At 47.2% G+C, this 21,110-nt stretch overlaps 1 protein-coding gene across 1 annotated transcript in view; it reads right to left on the reverse strand.

Annotated features, from left to right (window-relative positions):
• fndc3a (fibronectin type III domain containing 3A) overlaps positions 1 to 21,110 on the reverse strand; it is a 190,269-nt gene that overhangs the window by 16,926 nt on the left and 152,233 nt on the right. Inside the window, 7 exon segments of the mRNA XM_065024164.1 lie at positions 7,501 to 7,713; positions 8,132 to 8,270; positions 9,509 to 9,710; positions 15,178 to 15,336; positions 15,492 to 15,605; positions 15,872 to 16,065; positions 17,486 to 17,591. Of these exon segments, the coding sequence (XP_064880236.1) occupies positions 7,501 to 7,713; positions 8,132 to 8,270; positions 9,509 to 9,710; positions 15,178 to 15,336; positions 15,492 to 15,605; positions 15,872 to 16,065; positions 17,486 to 17,591 (1,127 nt within the window).

Genomic DNA, 21,110 nt, shown 5'->3' on the forward strand with positions numbered 1-21,110 from the left:
TCTGCACCATATCGACACCTGTCTGCACCATATCGACACCTGTCTGCACCATATCGACACCTGTCTGCACCATATCGACACCTGTCTGCACCATATCGACACCTGTCTGCACCATATCAACACCATATCGACACCTGTCTGCACCATATCAACACCTGTCTGCACCATATCGACACCTGTCTGCACCATATCGACACCTGTCTGCACCATATCGACACCTGTCTGCACCATATCGACACCTGTCTGCACCATATCGACACCTGTCTGCACCATATCGACACCTGTCTGCACCATATCGACACCTGTCTGCACCATATCGACACCTGTCTGCACCATATCGACACCTGTCTGCACCATATCGACACCTGTCTGCACCATATCAACACCTGTCTGCACCATATCAACACCTGTCTGCACCATATCGACACCTGTCTGCACCATATCGACACCTGTCTGCACCATATCGACACCTGTCTGCACCATATCAACACCATATCAACACCATATCAACACCTGTCTGCACCATATCAACACCTGTCTGCACCATATCAACACCATATCTACACCTGTCTGCACCATATATACACCATATCAACACCTGTCTGCACCATATCAACACCATATCTACACCTGTCTGCACCATATCAACACCTGTCTGCACCATATCTACACCTGTCTGCACCATATCGACACCTGTCTGCACCATATCAACACCATATCGACACCATATCAACACCTGTCTGCACCATATCAACACCTGTCTGCACCATATCGACACCATATCAACACCTGTCTGCACCATATCAACACCTGTCTGCACCATATCGACACCTGTCTGCACCATATCGACACCATATCAACACCTGTCTGCACCATATCACCACCTGTCTGCACCATATCAACACCTGTCTGCACCATATCTACACCTGTCTGCACCATATCGACACCTGTCTGCACCATATCAACACCATATCAACACCTGTCTGCACCATATCACCACCTGTCTGCACCATATCAACACCTGTCTGCACCATATCAACACCTGTCTGCACCATATCAACACCTGTCTGCACCATATCGACACCATATCACCACCTGTCTGCACCATATCAACACCTGTCTGCACCATATCGACACCATATCAACACCTGTCTGCACCATATCAACACCTGTCTGCACCATATCTACAGCTGTCTGCACCATATCAACACCTGTCTGCACCATATTGACACCTGTCTGCACCATATCAACACCATATCAACACCTGTCTGCACCATATCGACACCATATCAACACCTGTCTGCACCATATCAACACCTGTCTGCACCATATCGACACCTGTCTGCACCATATCGACACCATATCAACACCTGTCTGCACCATATCACCACCTGTCTGCACCATATCAACACCTGTCTGCACCATATCTACACCTGTCTGCACCATATCGACACCTGTCTGCACCATATCAACACCATATCAACACCTGTCTGCACCATATCACCACCTGTCTGCACCATATCAACACCTGTCTGCACCATATCAACACCTGTCTGCACCATATCGACACCATATCACCACCTGTCTGCACCATATCAACACCTGTCTGCACCATATCGACACCATATCAACACCTGTCTGCATCATATTAACACCTGTCTGCACCATATCAACACCTGTCTGCACCATATCTACAGCTGTCTGCACCATATCAACACCTGTCTGCACCATATCGACACCTGTCTGCACCATATCGACACCTGTCTGCACCATATCGACACCTGTCTGCACCATATCGACACCTGTCTGCACCATATCGACACCTGTCTGCACCATATCTACACCTGTCTGCACCATATCGACACCTGTCTGCACCATATCGACACCTGTCTCACCATATCGACACCTGTCTGCACCATATCGACACCTGTCTGCACCATATCGACACCTGTCTGCACCATATCGACACCTGTCTGCACCATATCGACACCTGTCTGCACCATATCGACACCTGTCTGCACCATATCGACACCTGTCTGCACCATATTAACACCATATCAACACCATATCAACACCTGTCTGCACCATATCAACACCATATCAACACCTGTCTGCACCATATCTACACCTGTCTGCACCATATCTACACCTGTCTGCACCATATCTACACCTGTCTGCACCATATCTACACCTGTCTGCACCATATCTACACCTGTCTGCACCATATCTTCACCTGTCTGCACCATATCTACACCTGTCTGCACCATATCTACACCTGTCTGCACCATATCGACACCTGTCTGCACCATATCGACACCTGTCTGCACCATATCGACACCTGTCTGCACCATATCGACACCTGTCTGCACCATATCGACACCTGTCTGCACCATATCGACACCTGTCTGCACCATATCGACACCTGTCTGCACCATATCGACACCTGTCTGCACCATATCGACACCTGTCTGCACCATATCTACACATGTCTGCACCATATCTACACCTGTCTGCACCATATCAACACCATATCACCACCTGTCTGCACCATATCAACACCTGTCTGCACCATATCGACACCATATCACCACCTGTCTGCACCATATCAACACCATATCTACACCTGTCTGCACCATATCTACACCTGTCTGCACCATATCTACACCTGTCTGCACCATATCTACACCTGTCTGCACCATATTGACACCTGTCTGCACCATATCGACACCTGTCTGCACCATATCACCACCTGTCTGCACCATATCACCACCTGTCTGCACCATATCTACACCTGTCTGCACCATATCTACACCTGTCTGCGCCATATCAACACCATATCAACACCTGTCTGCACCATATCACCACCTGTCTGCACCATATCTACACCTGTCTGCACCATATCTACACCTGTCATGCACCATATCTACACCTGTCTGCACCATATCTACACCTGTCTGCACCATATCTACACCTGTCTGCACCATATCGACACCATATCACCACCTGTCTGCACCATATCAACACCATATCGACACCTGTCTGCACCATATCGACACCTGTCTGCACCATATCGACACCTGTCTGCACCATATCGACACCTGTCTGCACCATATCGACACCTGTCTGCACCATATCGACACCTGTCTGCACCATATCGACACCTGTCTGCACCATGTCTGCACCATATCTACACCTGTCTGCACCATATCTACACCTGTCTGCACCATATCTACACCTGTCTGCACCATATCGACACCTGTCTGCACCATATCGACACCTGTCTGCACCATATCGACACCTGTCTGCACCATATCTACACCTGTCTGCACCATATCTACACCTGTCTGCACCATATCTACACCTGTCTGCACCATATCTACACCTGTCTGCACCATATCTATACCTGTCTGCACCATATCTACACCTGTCTGCACCATATCTACACCTGTCTGCACCATATCTACACCTGTCTGCACCATATCTACACCTGTCTGCACCATATCTACACCTGTCTGCACCATATCTACACCTGTCTGCACCATATCTACACCTGTCTGCACCATATCTACACCTGTCTGCACCATATCGACACCTGTCTGCACCATATCGACACCTGTCTGCACCATATCGACACCTGTCTGCACCATATCGACACCTGTCTGCACCATATCGACACCATATCATCACCTGTCTGCACCATATCACCACCTGTCTGCACCATATCAACACCATATCTACACCTGTCTGCACCATATCTACACCTGTCTGCACCATATTGACACCTGTCTGCACCATATCACCACCTGTCTGCACCATATCACCACCTGTCTGCACCATATCTACACCTGTCTGCACCATATCTATACCTGTCTGCACCATATCTACACCTGTCTGCACCATATCTACACCTGTCTGCACCATATCTACACCTGTCTGCACCATATCTACACCTGTCTGCACCATATCGACACCATATCACCACCTGTCTGCACCATATCTACACCTGTCTGCACCATATCTACACCTGTCTGCACCATATTAACACCTGTCTGCACCATATCGACACCTGTCTGCAGCATATTAACACCATATCAACACCATATCAACACCTGTCTGCACCATATCAACACCATATCAACACCTGTCTGCACCATATCTACACCTGTCTGCACCATATTAACACCTGTCTGCACCATATCAACACCATATCGACACCTGTCTGCACCATATCGACACCTGTCTGCACCATATCTACACCTGTCTGCACCATATCGACACCATATCTACACCTGTCTGCACCATATCTACACCTGTCTGCACCATATCTACACCTGTCTGCACCATATCTACACCTGTCTGCACCATATCTACACCTGTCTGCACCATATCTACACCTGTCTGCACCATATCTACACCTGTCTGCACCATATCTACACCTGTCTGCACCATATCGACACCTGTCTGCACCATATCGACACCTGTCTGCACCATATCGACACCTGTCTGCACCATATCGACACCTGTCTGCACCATATCGACACCTGTCTGCACCATATCGACACCTGTCTGCACCATATCTACACCTGTCTGCACCATATCTACACCTGTCTGCACCATATCGACACCTGTCTGCACCATATCGACACCATATCAACACCTGTCTGCACCATATCACCACCTGTCTGCACCATATCAACACCATATCTACACCTGTCTGCACCATATCTACACCTGTCTGCACCATATTAACACCTGTCTGCACCATATCGACACCTGTCTGCACCATATCACCACCTGTCTGCACCATATCTACACCTGTCTGCACCATATCTACACCTGTCTGCACCATATCTACACCTGTCTGCACCATATCTACACCTGTCTGCACCATATCGACACCTGTCTGCACCATATCGACACCTGTCTGCACCATATCGACACCTGTCTGCACCATATCGACACCTGTCTGCACCATATCTACACCTGTCTGCACCATATCTACACCTGTCTGCGCCATATCAACACCATATCAACACCTGTCTGCACCATATCACCACCTGTCTGCACCATATCTACACCTGTCTGCACCATATCTACACCTGTCTGCACCATATCTACACCTGTCTGCACCATATCTACACCTGTCTGCACCATATCTACACCTGTCTGCACCATATCGACACCATATCACCACCTGTCTGCACCATATCAACACCATATCGCACCATATCTAAAACCAGTCTGCACCATATCGACACCTGTCTGCACCATATCGACACCTGTCTGCACCATATCGACACCTGTCTGCACCATATCGACACCTGTCTGCACCATATCTACACCTGTCTGCACCATATCGACACCTGTCTGCACCATATCGACACCTGTCTGCACCATATCGACACCTGTCTGCACCATATCGACACCTGTCTGCACCATATCGACACCTGTCTGCACCATATCGACACCTGTCTGCACCATATCGACACCTGTCTGCACCATATCGACACCTGTCTGCACCATATCGACACCTGTCTGCACCATATCAACACCTGTCTGCACCATATCAACACCATATCTACACCTGTCTGCACCATATCTACACCTGTCTGCACCATATTGACACCTGTCTGCACCATATCTACACCTGTCTGCACCATATCGACACCTGTCTGCACCATATCTACACCTGTCTGCACCATATCTACACCTGTCTGCACCATATCTACACCTGTCTGCACCATATCTACACCTGTCTGCACCATATCTACACCTGTCTGCACCATATCTACACCTGTCTGCACCATATCTACACCTGTCTGCACCATATCGACACCTGTCTGCACCATATCTACACCTGTCTGCACCATATCTACACCTGTCTGCACCATATCGACACCTGTCTGCACCATATCGACACCATATCAACACCTGTCTGCACCATATCACCACCTGTCTGCACCATATCAACACCATATCTACACCTGTCTGCACCATATCTACACCTGTCTGCACCATATTAACACCTGTCTGCACCATATCGACACCTGTCTGCACCATATCACCACCTGTCTGCACCATATCACCACCTGTCTGCACCATATCTACACCTGTCTGCACCATATCTACACCTGTCTGCACCATATCTACACCTGTCTGCACCATATCTACACCTGTCTGCACCATATCTACACCTGTCTGCACCATATCTACACCTGTCTGCACCATATCTACACCTGTCTGCACCATATCTACACCATATCTACACCTGTCTGCACCATATCTACACCTGTCTGCACCATATCTACACCTGTCTGCACCATATCGACACCTGTCTGCACCATATCGACACCTGTCTGCACCATATCGACACCTGTCTGCACCATATCTACACCTGTCTGCACCATATCTACACCTGTCTGCACCATATCGACACCTGTCTGCACCATATCGACACCTGTCTGCACCATATCGACACCATATCAACACCTGTCTGCACCATATAACCACCTGTCTGCACCATATCAACACCTGTCTGCACCATATCTACACCTGTCTGCACCATATTAACACCTGTCTGCACCATATCGACACCTGTCTGCACCATATCACCACCTGTCTGCACCATATCTACACCTGTCTGCACCATATCTACACCTGTCTGCACCATATCTACACCTGTCTGCACCATATCACCACCTGTCTGCACCATATCTACACCTGTCTGCACCATATCGACACCATATCACCACCTGTCTGCACCATATCGACACCATATCACCACCTGTCTGCACCATATCTACACCTGTCTGCACCATATCTACACCTGTCTGCACCATATTAACACCTGTCTGCACCATATCGACACCTGTCTGCACCATATTAACACCTGTCTGCACCATATTAACACCTGTCTGCACCATATCACCACCTGTCTGCACCATATCTACACCTGTCTGCACCATATCTACACCTGTCTGCACCATATCTACACCTGTCTGCACCATATTAACACCTGTCTGCACCATATCGACACCTGTCTGCACCATATTAACACCTGTCTGCACCATATCACCACCTGTCTGCACCATATCTACACCTGTCTGCACCATATCTACACCTGTCTGCACCATATCTACACCTGTCTGCACCATATCAACATATATTTCCATCCAGAGATTCCATCTACAGCTGGTACTAATGATACTGTAGGGTTTTACCAGGCTACCAACCTGCCTCTCTTGTCCTCCGTCTACAGCTGGTACTAATGATACTGTAGGGTTTTACCAGGCTACCAACCTGCCTCTCTTGTCCTCCAGCTACAGCTGGTACTAATGATACTGTAGGGTTTTACCAGGCTACCAACCTGCCTCTCTTGTCCTCCGTCTACAGCTGGTACTAATGATACTGTAGGGTTTTACCAGGCTACCAACCTGCCTCTCTTGTCCTCCGTCTACAGCTGGTACTAATGATACTGTAGGGTTTTACCAGGCTACCAACCTGCCTCTCTTGTCCTCCGTCTGCAGCTGGTACTGGAGGGCGTCTGAGGGCGTGGCCTTGGCCGGTCCGTCACCCCACTTCAGCCTGAGGGTCTGGTGGCTGAACGCAGTACACTCTAGCCGGGGGGGCTGGGGAGGGAGAGGTTTGGTCTTCAACTTAAAGGTGTGGCTAAAGGGACCTGATCCTAGGTTATTCAGAGCCTGGATACGAATCCTACAGAGAGAGGAGAGGAAGAAAGACAAATGTAGGGAGGAGAGCCAGAGAGATGGTTTAGAGGTGTGTATGAGGCAGAGTGTCTCTGTACCTGGTGTAGTGTGTGTGTGTGTGTGTGTGGTGGTGTGATGTGTGTGTGTGGTGGTGTGTGTGTGTGTGTGTATGTGTGTGTGTGTGTGTACCTGGTGTAGTGTGTGTGTGTGTGAGGTGTGTGTGTACCTTGTGTAGTGTGTGTGTACCTGTTGTAGTGTGTGTGTGTGTGTGTGTGTGTGTACACCTGGTGTAGTGTGTGTGTAGTGTGTACCTGTAGCTGGTGTAGTGTGTGTGTGTGTACCTGTGTGTACACCTGGTGTAGTGTGTGTGTGTGTGTACCTGTGTGTACACCTGGTGTAGTGTGTGTGTGTGTGTGTGTGTGTACCTGTAGCTGGTGTCCGGTTGCAGATGCTGAATGATATACTTGGTGACTGGTCCGACAGAGATGGACTGTCTCTCTCCCAGGTCTATGAGGTAGGAGGAGATCTCAGCCCCGTGGTCGCAGGGCGGCTCCCAACCAACAGCTACAATAATAACAACAATTACAATATTATATATATATATATATATGCTTCTCAATCCCATTTCAATTCAATTAACTGTTTCCCAGTTACTTTGGGAACGTCTGCAACAACACCTCTCGACACAGATAAATGTTTTCTTAAACCCTTATTTAACCAGCTAAACTGACTGAGAAACACATTCTCATTTATAGCAACGACCTGGGGAATAGTTACAGGGGAGAGGAATGAACCAATCGGATGCTGGGGATGATTAGGTGACCGTGATGGTATGAGGGACAGCTTGGGAATTTAGTCAGGACACCAGGGTTAACACCCCTCCTCTTACGATAAGGGCCATGGGATATTTAGTGACCAGACACACAGGGCAATGTCCCCAATCACTGCCCTGGGGCATTGGGATATAAATATATAGTGCCAGTCAAACGTTTGGACACACCTACTCATTCAATGGTTGTTCTTTATTTTTACTATTTTCTACATTGTAGAATAATAGTGAAGACATCACAACTATGAAATAACACATACAGTGGGGCAAAAAAAGTATTTAGTCAGCCACCAATTGTGCAAGTTCTCCCACTTAAAAAGATGAGAGATGCCTGTAATTTTCATCATAGGTTCACTTCAACTATGACAGACAAAATGGGAAGAAAAAAATCCAGAAAATCACATTGTAGGATTTTTAATGAATTTATTTGCAAATTATGGTGGAAAATAAGTATTGACTGACCTTCACGTCTTAAAGTAATGATGGAATGTCATTTCTCTTTGGTTATTTGAGCTTCTTGCCATAATATGGACTTTTTTACCAATTATCTTCTGTATACCACCCCTACCTTGTCACAACACAACTAAATTCCACAAAGGAACTTTTAACAAAGGCACACCTGTTCATTGAAATGCATTCCAGGTGCTCTACCTCATGAAGCTGGTTGAGAGAATGCAAAGCTGTCATTAAGGCAAAGGGTGGCTACTTTGAAGAATCTCAAATATAAAATATATGTTGATTTGTTTAACACTTTTTTTTTAGTTACTACATGACTCCATATGTGTTATTTCATAGTGTTGATGTCTTCACTATTATTCTACAATGTAGAAAATAACAAAAATAAAGAGAAAACCCTTGAATGAGTAGGTGTCCAAACTTTTGACTGGTTCTGTATATATATATTTTTAAATGGCCCCAATGAGGCTTTACAACATTTAACAAGACAAACAAAACAATTACAAACCAAACTGACCTAGACAAGTGGAGGGGGAGTAGAGAGGAGGCGTGGGGGGTCCATCTTCCTCCTCCTCTTCCTCCTGGTCTGTGGAGGTGTGGTATCCCCGTAGCTCCGCCTCTTTGAGGGCATGGACGCTGCTGACGGCCGCAGGTACAGAAGGAGGAGTTTGACAGAGGACAGCCTCACTGAACAGACCTACACCAGCCACGTTCACAGCCTGGAGATGAGAGAGATGATTTGTTACAGAAGAAACACAGGCTCTTAATGGAGTCTGTCTTCAGAATGTGACAACTAGGATTATGTTTTCACAGGACACTGTCAGTTTCCTACTTTTCCCTGGATTTGGGTTGATGTAATCGGAAGATACTAGCTACATTATATATATATACAAAAAGTATGTGGACACCCCTTCAAATGAGTGGATTCGAGCCATTTCAGCCACACCCGTTGCTGACAGGTGTATAAACTCGAGTACACCGCCATGCAATCTCCATAGACAAACATTGGCTGTAGAATGGCCCTTACTGAAGAGCTCAGTGACTTTCAACGTGGCACCGTCACACCTTTCCTACGAGTCACATGTCTGCCCTGCTAGAGCTGCCCCGGTTAACTGTAAGTGCTGTTATTGTGAAGTGGAAATATCTCGGAGCAACAATGGCTCAGCCGCAAAGTGGTAGGCCACACAAGCTCAGAACGAAAAAACAGAAGTTTGTTAAAAATCCTCTGTCCTCGGTTGCAACACTCCCTACCAAGTTCCAAACTGCCTCTGGAAGCAACATCAGCACAGTAACTGTTCGTCGGGAGCTTCATGAAATGGGTTTCCGTGGCCGAGCAGCAGCACACAAGCCTAAGATCCCCATGCCCAATGCCAAGCGTCGACTGGAGTGGTGTAAAGCTCAGCGCCATTGGACTCTGGAGCAGTGGAAACGCGTTGTTTGGAGTGATGAATCACCCTTCACCATCTGGCAGTCCGACGGAAGAATCTGGCTTTGGCGGATGCCAGGAGAACACTATTTGCCCCAATGCATAGGGCCAACTGTAAAGTTTGGTGGAGGAGGAATAATAGTGTGGGGCTGTTTTTCATGGTTCGGGTTAGGCTCCTTAGATCCAGTGAAGGGAAATCTTAACGCTACAGCCTACAATGACATTCTAGACGATTCTGTGCTTCCAACATTGTGGCAACAGTCTGGGGATGAACCTTTCCTGTTTTCAGCATGAAAATGCCCCTCCGTGCACAAAGCGAGGCCCATACAGAAATGGTTTGTCAAGATCGGTGTTTGAAGAACCATACTAGCCTGCACAGAGTCCTGACCTCAACCCCATCGAACACCTTTGGGATGAATTGGAACACCGACTTGCGAGCCAGGCCTAATCACCCCCAACATCAGTGTTCCCAACCTCACTAATGCTCTTGTGGCTGAATGGAAGCAAGTCCCTACAGCAATGTTCCAACATCTAGTGGAAAGCCTTCCCAGAAGAGTGGAGGCTGTTATAGCAGCAAAGGGGGGGGGGGGGGGGTACCAACTCTATATTAATGACCATGATTTTGTAATGAGATGTGTGACCAGCAGGTGTCAACATAGCTTTGGCCACATAGTGTATCTGTGCCTTGGGTGTTGTCTATCCTTAGCAGCTAGGGAACCAAATGTATAGTTGTAATGACCACTTCTGACCACTAGGTGGTAGTGAGTGTACACCATTCTCCAGCTCTGCCTCCTCCAACTACACACTGTGTGGTGCCTCACATTCTCTGTAGATCAGGGGTCCCCAATCACATTTAGCAAAAGGAACTATTTTTTCTTGAGAGGAAGGCCGGGGGCCTGAACATGGTCATAAATAATTTGGAAAATGCAAATTGACCGCAACAATCCCAAACAGATATAGTATTTGAGAAAAACAAAATCATTTCCAACCTTGATTAAAATTGGGATAAGATTACAAATCTCTATTTGTGCGTCGGAACCGATTTCCTAAAATAAAACCACTGAGCTCATTTCCTGGTGATTTTATGTCCAAAAATACAGTGCTTTAATAAAATATTCACACTCCTTAACTGATTCCACCTTCGTTGTGTTACCGCCTGAATATAAAATGAATTAAATCGAGGTGAACAACAACCAATTTGAGAGAGTTTGTATAATTTTATAAAGAAAAATGGGCAAATATTTTACAATCCAGGTGTGGAAAGCTCTTAGAGACTTACCCAGAAAGACTCACAGCTGTAATCACTGCCAATGATGATTCTAACATGTATTGACTCAGGGGTGTGAATACTTATCTAATCAAGATAAGTAACACTTTAAAATAAAATAATAATATTTTTTTACATTTAAAACAGACTGTTTAAAACACGGCCTGTAAATGGAGGCAGAATGAAGTCTGAATCCTGTGAGGGTGGAAGACAGTCAACTAACAGACCTTTTTGGGGAATGCTTGACGTGTTAGCTGGTTAGAAGACAGTCAACTGACAGAGATATCTTTAATACAACACCAGATTACCCTGGTGTAGAGGAGATATCTTTAATACAACACACCAGATTACCCTGGTGTAGAGGAGATATCTTTAATACAACACCAGATTACCCTGGTGTAGAGGAGATATCTTTAATACAACACCAGATTACCCTGGTGTAGAGGAGATATCTTTAATACAACACACCAGATTACCCTGGTGTAGAGGAGATATCTTTAATACAACACCAGATTACCCTGGTGTAGAGGAGATATCTTTAATACAACACACCAGATTACCCTGGTGTAGAGGAGATATCTTTAATACAACACCAGATTACCCTGGTGTAGAGGAGATATCTTTAATACAACACACCAGATTACCCTGGTGTAGAGGAGATATCTTTAATACAACACCAGATTACCCTGGTGTAGAGGAGATATCTTTAATACAACACCAGATTACCCTGGTGTAGAGGAGATATCTTTAATACAACACCAGATTACCCTGGTGTAGAGGAGATATCTTTAATACAACACCAGATTACCCTGGTGTAGAGGAGATATCTTTAATACAACACCAGATTACCCTGGTGTAGAGGAGATATCTTTAATACAACACCAGATTACCCTGGTGTAGAGGAGATATCTTTAATACAACACCAGATTAACTCCTCTCTGCACACTCCTCTCTGCACACTCCTCTCTGCACACTACTCTCCGCACACTACTCTCCGCACACTACTCATTGAGAAAGCCACTAAGTTTGTTTCATTGCTCCTGTAGGTAGCGTTGAGTAGCGCTAGTCAGCTGGACCTGGGACGAAATCTCCCCTATATTTAGTTCTATAGCTTGTTCTGTAGCTTGTTCTATAGCTTATTCTGTAGCTTGTTCTATAGCTTGTTCTATAGCTTGTTCTGTAGCTTGTTCTGTAGCTTGTTCTGTAGCTTGTTCTGTAGCTTGTTCCGTAGCTTGTTCCGTAGCTTGTTCCGTAGCTTGTTCCGTAGCTTGTTCCGTAGCTTGTTTTGTAGCTTGTTTTATAGCTTGTTCTATAGCTTGTTCTATAGCTTGTTCTATAGCTTGTTTTATAGCTTGTTTTATAGCTTGTTCTGTAGCTTGTTCTGTAGCTTGTTCTGTAGCTTGTTCTGTAGCTTGTTCTATAGCTTGTTCTATAGCTTGTTCTATAGCTTGTTTTATAGCTTGTTCTATAGCTTGTTCTCCAGCTTGTTCTATAGCTTGTTTTATAGCCTGTTCTATAGCTTGTTCTATAGCTTGTTCTGTAGCTTGTTCTATAGCTTGTTCTATAGCTTGTTTTATAGCCTGTTCTATAGCTTGTTAGTTAACCAACGTGTTTTCAGCACTTTAATTTCCCTGACTGATCAAAACTCATTTTCACATGGCTCTCTCTCTCTCTCCCTCCCTCCCTCTCTCTCCCTCTCTCTGTCGTCTCTCCTCTCTCTCTCTCTCTCTCCTCTCTCTCTCTCTGTCGTCTCTCCTCTCTCTCTCTCTCTGTCTCTCTCTCTCTCTCTCCTCTCTGTCGTCTCTCTCTCTCCTCTCTGTCGTCTCTCTCTCTCCTCTCTGTCGTCTCTCTCTCTCTCCTCTCTGTCGTCTCTCTCTCTCTCTCTCTGTCGTCTCTCTCTCTCTCTCTCTCCTCTCTGTCGTCTCTCTCTCTCTCCTCTCTGTCGTCTCTCTCTCTCTCCTCTCTGTCGTCTCTCTCTCTCTCCTCTCTGTCGTCTCTCTCTCTCCTCTCTGTCGTCTCTCTCTCTCCTCTCTGTCGTCTCTCTCTCTCCTCTCTGTCGTCTCTCTCTCTCCTCTCTGTCGTCTCTCTCTCTCCTCTCTGTCGTCTCTCTCTCTCCTCTCTGTCGTCTCTCTCTCTCCTCTCTGTCGTCTCTCTCTCTCCTCTCTGTCGCTCTCTCTCTCTCCTCTCTGTCGTCTCTCTCTCTCTCCTCTCTGTCGTCTCTCTCTCTCCTCTCTGTCTCTCTCTCTCTCTCTCTCTCTCTCTCTCTCTCCTCTCTCTCTCTCTCTCTCTCTCCTCTCTGTCTCTCTCTCTCTCTCTCTCTCTCCTCTCTGTCGTCTCTCTCTCTCCTCTCTCTCTCTCTCTCTCTCTCTCTCTCTCTCTCTCTCTCTCTCTCCTCTCTCTCTCTCCTCTCTCTCTCTCCTCTCTCTCTCTCCTCTCTCTCTCTCCTCTCTCTCTCTCTCTCTCTCCTCTCTCTCTCTCCTCTCTGTCGTCTCTCTCTCTCTCCTCTCTGTCGTCTCTCTCTCTCTCCTCTCTGTCGTCTCTCTCTCTCTCCTCTCTGTCGTCTCTCTCTCTCTCCTCTCTGTCGTCTCTCTCTCTCTCCTCTCTGTCGTCTCTCTCTCTCTCCTCTCTGTCGTCTCTCTCTCTCTCCTCTCTGTCGTCTCTCTCTCTCTCCTCTCTGTCGTCTCTCTCTCTCTCTCCTCTCTGTCGTCTCTCTCTCTCTCCTCTCTGTCGTCTCTCTCTCTCTCCTCTCTGTCGTCTCTCTCTCTCTCCTCTCTGTCGTCTCTCTCTCTCCTCTCTGTCGTCTCTCTCTCTCTCCTCTCTGTCGTCTCTCTCTCTCTCCTCTCTGTCGTCTCTCTCTCTCTCCTCTCTGTCGTCTCTCTCTCTCTCTCTCTCTCTGTCGTCTCTCTCTCTCTCCTCTCTGTCGTCTCTCTCTCTCCTCTCTGTCGTCTCTCTCTCTCTCCTCTCTGTGTCTCTCTCTCTCCTCTCTGTCGTCTCTCTGTCGTCTCTCTCTCTCCTCTCTGTCGTCTCTCTCTCTCCTCTCTGTCGTCTCTCTCTCCTCTGTCGTCTCTCTCTCTCCTCTCTGTCGTCTCTCTCTCTCCTCTCTGTCGTCTCTCTCTCTCCTCTCTGTCGTCTCTCTCTCTCTCTCTCTGTCGTCTCTCTCTCTCTCTCTGTCTCTCTCTCTCTCTCTGTCTGTCGTCTCTCTCTCTCTCTCTCTCTCTCTCTCTGTCGTCTCTCCCTCTCTCTCTCTCTCTGTCGTCTCTCCCTCTCTCTCTGTCGTCTCTCCGCAGCAGAAATATGGTCAGCAATATGCTTGAAACATAGAATCGCGAGTTATCACATACATATCGTATCGGCATCTCAGTATCAAAATAATATAGTTTTGTGCGGTCAGCACTACTTGTGACAGGGAGATCGTACCGCGTAACCTTTCTGCCGTCTGGACTCACCTGTAGATAGAAAGGAGTACGTTATAGTAACCGAAAGCTGGACTCACCTGGACCCGGCAGAAGTAGTTGGTGGCGGGCAGCAGTCCCTTGACCTCGTGGGCGAGGCTGGCACCGCTGGCACCGCTGAAACACACCTGCATGGTGCCCTCCGCTGCCCCCCACTCCACACGGTACTCTGAGACGACCCCCCCGTTACACGCTGGAGCCTGGGGAGGGGAGAAAACAGAGGAGCAGGTGGTGAGACTGTTAAACACGATGGGATCCATTGATTGGTTGGTTCAACACGGACAAAACGTCCAATTTTGATTTAACAGGATGACTTCATGTTATAGAACAGAAGTCCCAGGTGTTGTGTGCCTACCTCCCAGCTGACCACAGCCACAGTAGGAGACTTGCAGGTGATGTGAGGGGCCTTACAGGGCTCTGGAGCCCCGGGGCCCATGGTCACCTCACAATGCTCTGACAAGGGTCCGTACTGAGACACACACAACCAAAATACACACACTCATTAGACGGGGACAGTCAAACACACTTTCTTTAGTGACACAACTTACAGGAACTGAGGAAATATGGAGGAGAGATTCAGAAAAAGACTAAATTCACCTTTTTTTTTGTTCACTCTTGAAACGTATTTAATCAAACCTACACACTGACCAAGACTATCGTGTGTCATTGAATGAACCAACAGAGTTGAGTTCAGTTTTCCCAGCATGCAAGGGGTAAAACAAGTCGTCGTCTCACCCCAGCCTTGTTGGCGGCCCGAAGGCGGAAGCTGTACGTCCGTCCCGGCAGCAGACTACCCACGGTGCAGTCGACCTCCGAACCTTGGTACACCTCCCTGACCTCCTCTTGACCTGTTGACCCCTGAGGACCAGCGCCACACACCTCCACACTATAGACCGACACCGGGCTGCCGCCGCCCACACACGGCGGTCCTGGGAGAGACACACGTATACCAATTCGTTTATTTCATTTTCCACATTCCAGATTATGCTAATTTACGACGATACATTAAATAGCAGCACATATAATTACAATGATCAACAACAAAATTAGCGTTGGCCAGGCAACAGACAGCTTGACAACCGACAGCTTGGCAACAGACAGCTTGACAACCGACAGCTTGACAACCGACAGCTTGACAACCGACAGCTTGACAACAGACAGCTTGACAACAGACAGCTTGACAACAGACAGCTTGACAACAGACAGCTTGACAACAGACAGCTTGACAACAGACAGCTTGACAACAGACAGCTTGACAACAGACAGCTTGACAACAGACAGCTTGACAACCGACAGCTTGACAACAGACAGCTTGACAACAGACAGCTTGACAACAGACAGCTTGACAACAGACAGCTTGACAACAGACAGCTTGACAACAGACAGCTTGACAACCGACAGCTTGACAACAGACAGCTTGGCAACAGACAGCTTGACAACAGACAGCTTGACAACAGACAGCTTGACAACAGACAGCTTGACAACAGACAGCTTGACAACAGACAGCTTGACAACAGACAGCTTGACAACACTCTGTCTTCAGGTAACAGACAGCCTGACAACAGACAGCTTGACAACAGACAGCTTGACAACAGACAGCTTGACAACAGACAGCTTGACAACAGACAGCTTGACAACCGACAGCTTGACAACAGACAGCTTGACAACCGACAGCTTGACAACAGACAGCTTGACAACAGACAGCTTGACAACAGACAGCTTGACAACAGACAGCTTGACAACCGACAGCTTGACAACAGACAGCTTGGCAACAGACAGCTTGACAACAGACAGCTTGACAACAGACAGCTTGACAACCGACAGCTTGACAACAGACAGCTTGGCAACAGACAGCTTGACAACAGACAGCTTGACAACAGACAGCTTGACAACAGACAGCTTGACAACACTCTGTCTTCAGGTAACAGACAGCCTGACAACAGACAGCTTGACAACAGACAGCTTGACAACACTCTGGCTTCAGGTAACAGACAGCCTGACAACAGACAGCTTGACAACAAACTCCCCCAACACAATGTGTCTGCTAAAATAGCATATATAATATTAAAGCCAGTTATTCCTTGGCACGAAAAGAGAATAAAATATGCCCACATAAACACATAGTGGTTGTAGTGCAGGTTGGCATGGTGACAGAGGGGTGGTAGTGTAGGACAGAGGGGTGGTAGTGTAGGTTGGCATGGTGACAGAGGGGTGGGAGTGTAGGTTGGCATGGTGACAGAGGGGTGGTAGTGTAGGTTGGCATGGTGACAGAGGGGTGGTAGTGTAGGTCGGCATGGTGACAGAGGGGTGGTAGTGTAGGTCGGCAGGGGGGATGGCAGAGCTACTCACCCCAACGTAGCTGCACCTCTCTGGCCTTGGGCTTGCCCACCACGCGGGGCGGCTGGCACTGCCCCGGGGGCACCGCGGGAGTCTGGATCTGCAGAGTCTCTGACAGCTGGAACATAACAACATGTTGATGAGAAAACACCACCACAATTAGAAGACAACATTCCATCTGTATATACAGTTAGGACAGCCTTTCTCTCTGCCTTACAAACTCTATTTTAAATTATACAACTGATGAAAAACAATACGTGAAAACAGTATCCATTGACAATGTAAAACTACACTGCACTGATCTGCTGTGTTAGTAACAGTTAAATCTCCATTTCTGTGACAGCCACCCAACATGTGAATGTTCTGTCACGTTATTCTGCAACCCCTACAAAAGCTTGGCATCGTGAGTCATGTTTCTCGGAGTCTCTCTAAGCCGTCATGAATATGAGCCATTAAAGCGAGATCATCATATAACAGCTGATCTGGCTAATTAACAATTAGCACAGGTTCCTAGGCCATGCGACCAGGGCTAACTGATTACAGCGCGCTGTCTGGTACGTACAGATGATATGCCAAATGGCACCCTATTCCCTATGTAGTGCGCTACTTTAGGACCAGGGCAGGCACCCTATTCCATATATAGTGCACTACTTTAGGACCAGGGCTGGCACCCTATTCCATATATAGTGCACTACTTTAGGACCAGGGCTGGCACCCTATTCCCTATATAGTGCACTACTTTAGGACCAGGACTGGCACCCTATTCCATATATAGTGCACTACTTTAGGACCAGGGCAGGCACCCTATTCCATATATAGTGCACTACTTTAGACCAGGGCTGGCACCCTATTCCATATATAGTGCACTACTTTAGGACCAGGGCAGGCACCCTATTCCATATATAGTGCACTACATTAGGACCAGGGTTGGCACCCTATTCCATATATAGTGCACTACTTTAGGACCAGGGCTGGCACCCTATTCCATATATAGTGCACTACTTTAGACCAGGGCTGGCACCCTATTCCATATATAGTGCACTACTTTAGGACCAGGGCTGGCACCCTATTCCCTATATAGTGCACTACTTTAGGACCAGGGCAGGCACCCTATTCCATATATAGTGCACTACTTTAGACCAGGGCTGGCACCCTATTCCATATATAGTGCACTACTTTAGGACCAGGGCAGGCACCCTATTCCATATATAGTGCACTACATTAGGACCAGGGTTGGCACCCTATTCCATATATAGTGCACTACTTTAGGACCAGGGCTGGCACCCTATTCCATATATAGTGCACTACTTTAGACCAGGGCTGGCACCCTATTCCATATATAGTGCACTACTTTAGGACCAGGGCTGGCACCCTATTCCCTATATAGTGCACTACTTTAGGACCAGGGCTGGCACCCTATTCCATATATAGTGCACTACTTTAGGACCAGGGCTGGCACCTTATTCCATATATAGTGCACTACTTTAGGACCAGGGCATGCACCCTATTCCATATATAGTGCACTACTTTAGGACCAGGGTTGGCACCCTATTCCATATATAGTGCACTACTTTAGGACCAGGGCTGGCACCCTATTCCATATATAGTGCACTACTTTAGGACAAGGGCTGGCACCCTATTCCCTATATAGTGCACTACTTTAGGACCAGGGCTGGCACCCTATTCCATATATAGTGCACTACTTTAGGACCAGGGCTGGCACCCTATTCCCTATATAGTGCACTACTTTAGGACCAGGGCTGCCACCTTATTCCATATATAGTGCACTACTTTAGGACCAGGGCTGGCACCCTATTCCATATATAGTGCACTACTTTAGGACCAGGACTGGCACCCAATTCCATATATAGTGCACTACTTTAGGACCAGGGCAGGCACCCTATTCCATATATAGTGCACTACTTTAGACCAGGGCTGGCACCCTATTCCATATATAGTGCACTACTTTAGGACCAGGGCAGGCACCCTATTCCATATATAGTGCACTACATTAGGACCAGGGTTGGCACCCTATTCCATATATAGTGCACTACGTTAGGACCAGGGCTGGCACCCTATTCCATATATAGTGCACTACTTTAGGACCAGGGCTGGCACCCTATTCCATATATAGTGCACTACTTTAGGACCAGGACTGGCACCCAATTCCATATATAGTGCACTACTTTAGGACCAGGGCAGGCACCCTATTCCATATATAGTGCACTACTTTAGACCAGGGCTGGCACCCTATTCCATATATAGTGCACTACTTTAGGACCAGGGCTGGCACCCTATTCCATATATAGTGCACTACTTTAGGACCAGGGCTGGCACCCTATTCCATATATAGTGCACTACTTTAGGACAAGGGCTGGCACCCTATTCCCTATATAGTGCACTACTTTAGGACCAGGGCTGGCACCCTATTCCATATATAGTGCACTACTTTAGGACCAGGGCTGGCACCCTATTCCCTATATAGTGCACTACTTTAGGACCAGGGCTGGCACCCTATTCCATATATAGTGCACTACTTTAGGACAAGGGCTGGCACCCTATTCCCTATATAGTGCACTACTTTAGGACCAGGGCTGGCACCCTATTCCATATATAGTGCACTACTTTAGGACCAGGGCTGGCACCCTATTCCCTATATAGTGCACTACTTTAGGACCAGGGCTGGCACCCTATTCCATATATAGTGCACTACTTTTTAACCAGAGCAATAGGGGCTAAAATAGAGTCCTAAGTAGTGCACTAAATAGGGAACGGAGTCGTGAAGAAGTAGAAGGCTAGAGAGAGAGAGACGTGGAAATAGAAGGCTAGAGAGAGAGAGACGTGGAAATAGAAGGCTAGAGAGAGAGAGAGACGTGGAAATAGAAGGCTAGAGAGAGAGAGAGACGTGGAAATAGAAGGCTAGAGAGAGAGAGACGTGGAAATAGAAGGCTAGAGAGAGAGAGACATGGAAATAGAAGGCTAGAGAGAGACATGGAAACAGAAGGCTAGAGAGAGAGAGACGTGGAAATAGAAGGCTAGAGAGAGAGAGACGTGGAAATAGAATGCTAGAGAGAGAGAGACATGGAAATAAAAGGCTAGAGAGAGACGTGGAAATAGAATGCTAGAGAGAGAGAGACGTGGAAATAGAAGGCTAGAGAGAGAGAGACATGGAAATAGAACGCTAGAGAGAGAGAGACATGGAAATAGAACGCTAGAGAGAGAGAGACATGGAAATAGAACGCTAGAGAGAGAGAGACATGGAAATAGAATGCTAGCGAGAGAGAGAGACATGGAAATAGAACGCTAGAGAGAGAGAGAGACATGGAAATAGAACGCTAGAGAGAGAGAGACACATGGAAATAGAATGCTAGAGAGAGAGAGAGACATGGAAATAGAACGCTAGAGAGAGAGAGAGACATGGAAATAGAACGCTAGAGAGAGAGAGACATGGAAATAGAACGCTAGAGAGAGAGAGTCATGGAAATAGAAGGCTAGAGAGAGAGAGTCATGGAAATAGAAGGCTAGAGAGAGAGAGACATGGAAACAGAAGGCTAGAGAGAGAGAGACATGGAAATAGAATGCTAGAGAGAGAGAGACATGGAAATAGAATGCTAGAGAGAGAGAGACATGGAAATAG

The sequence above is a fragment of the Oncorhynchus nerka genome, linkage group LG11 (assembly GCF_034236695.1).
Source record: "Oncorhynchus nerka isolate Pitt River linkage group LG11, Oner_Uvic_2.0, whole genome shotgun sequence".
NCBI lineage: Eukaryota > Metazoa > Chordata > Actinopteri > Salmoniformes > Salmonidae > Oncorhynchus > Oncorhynchus nerka.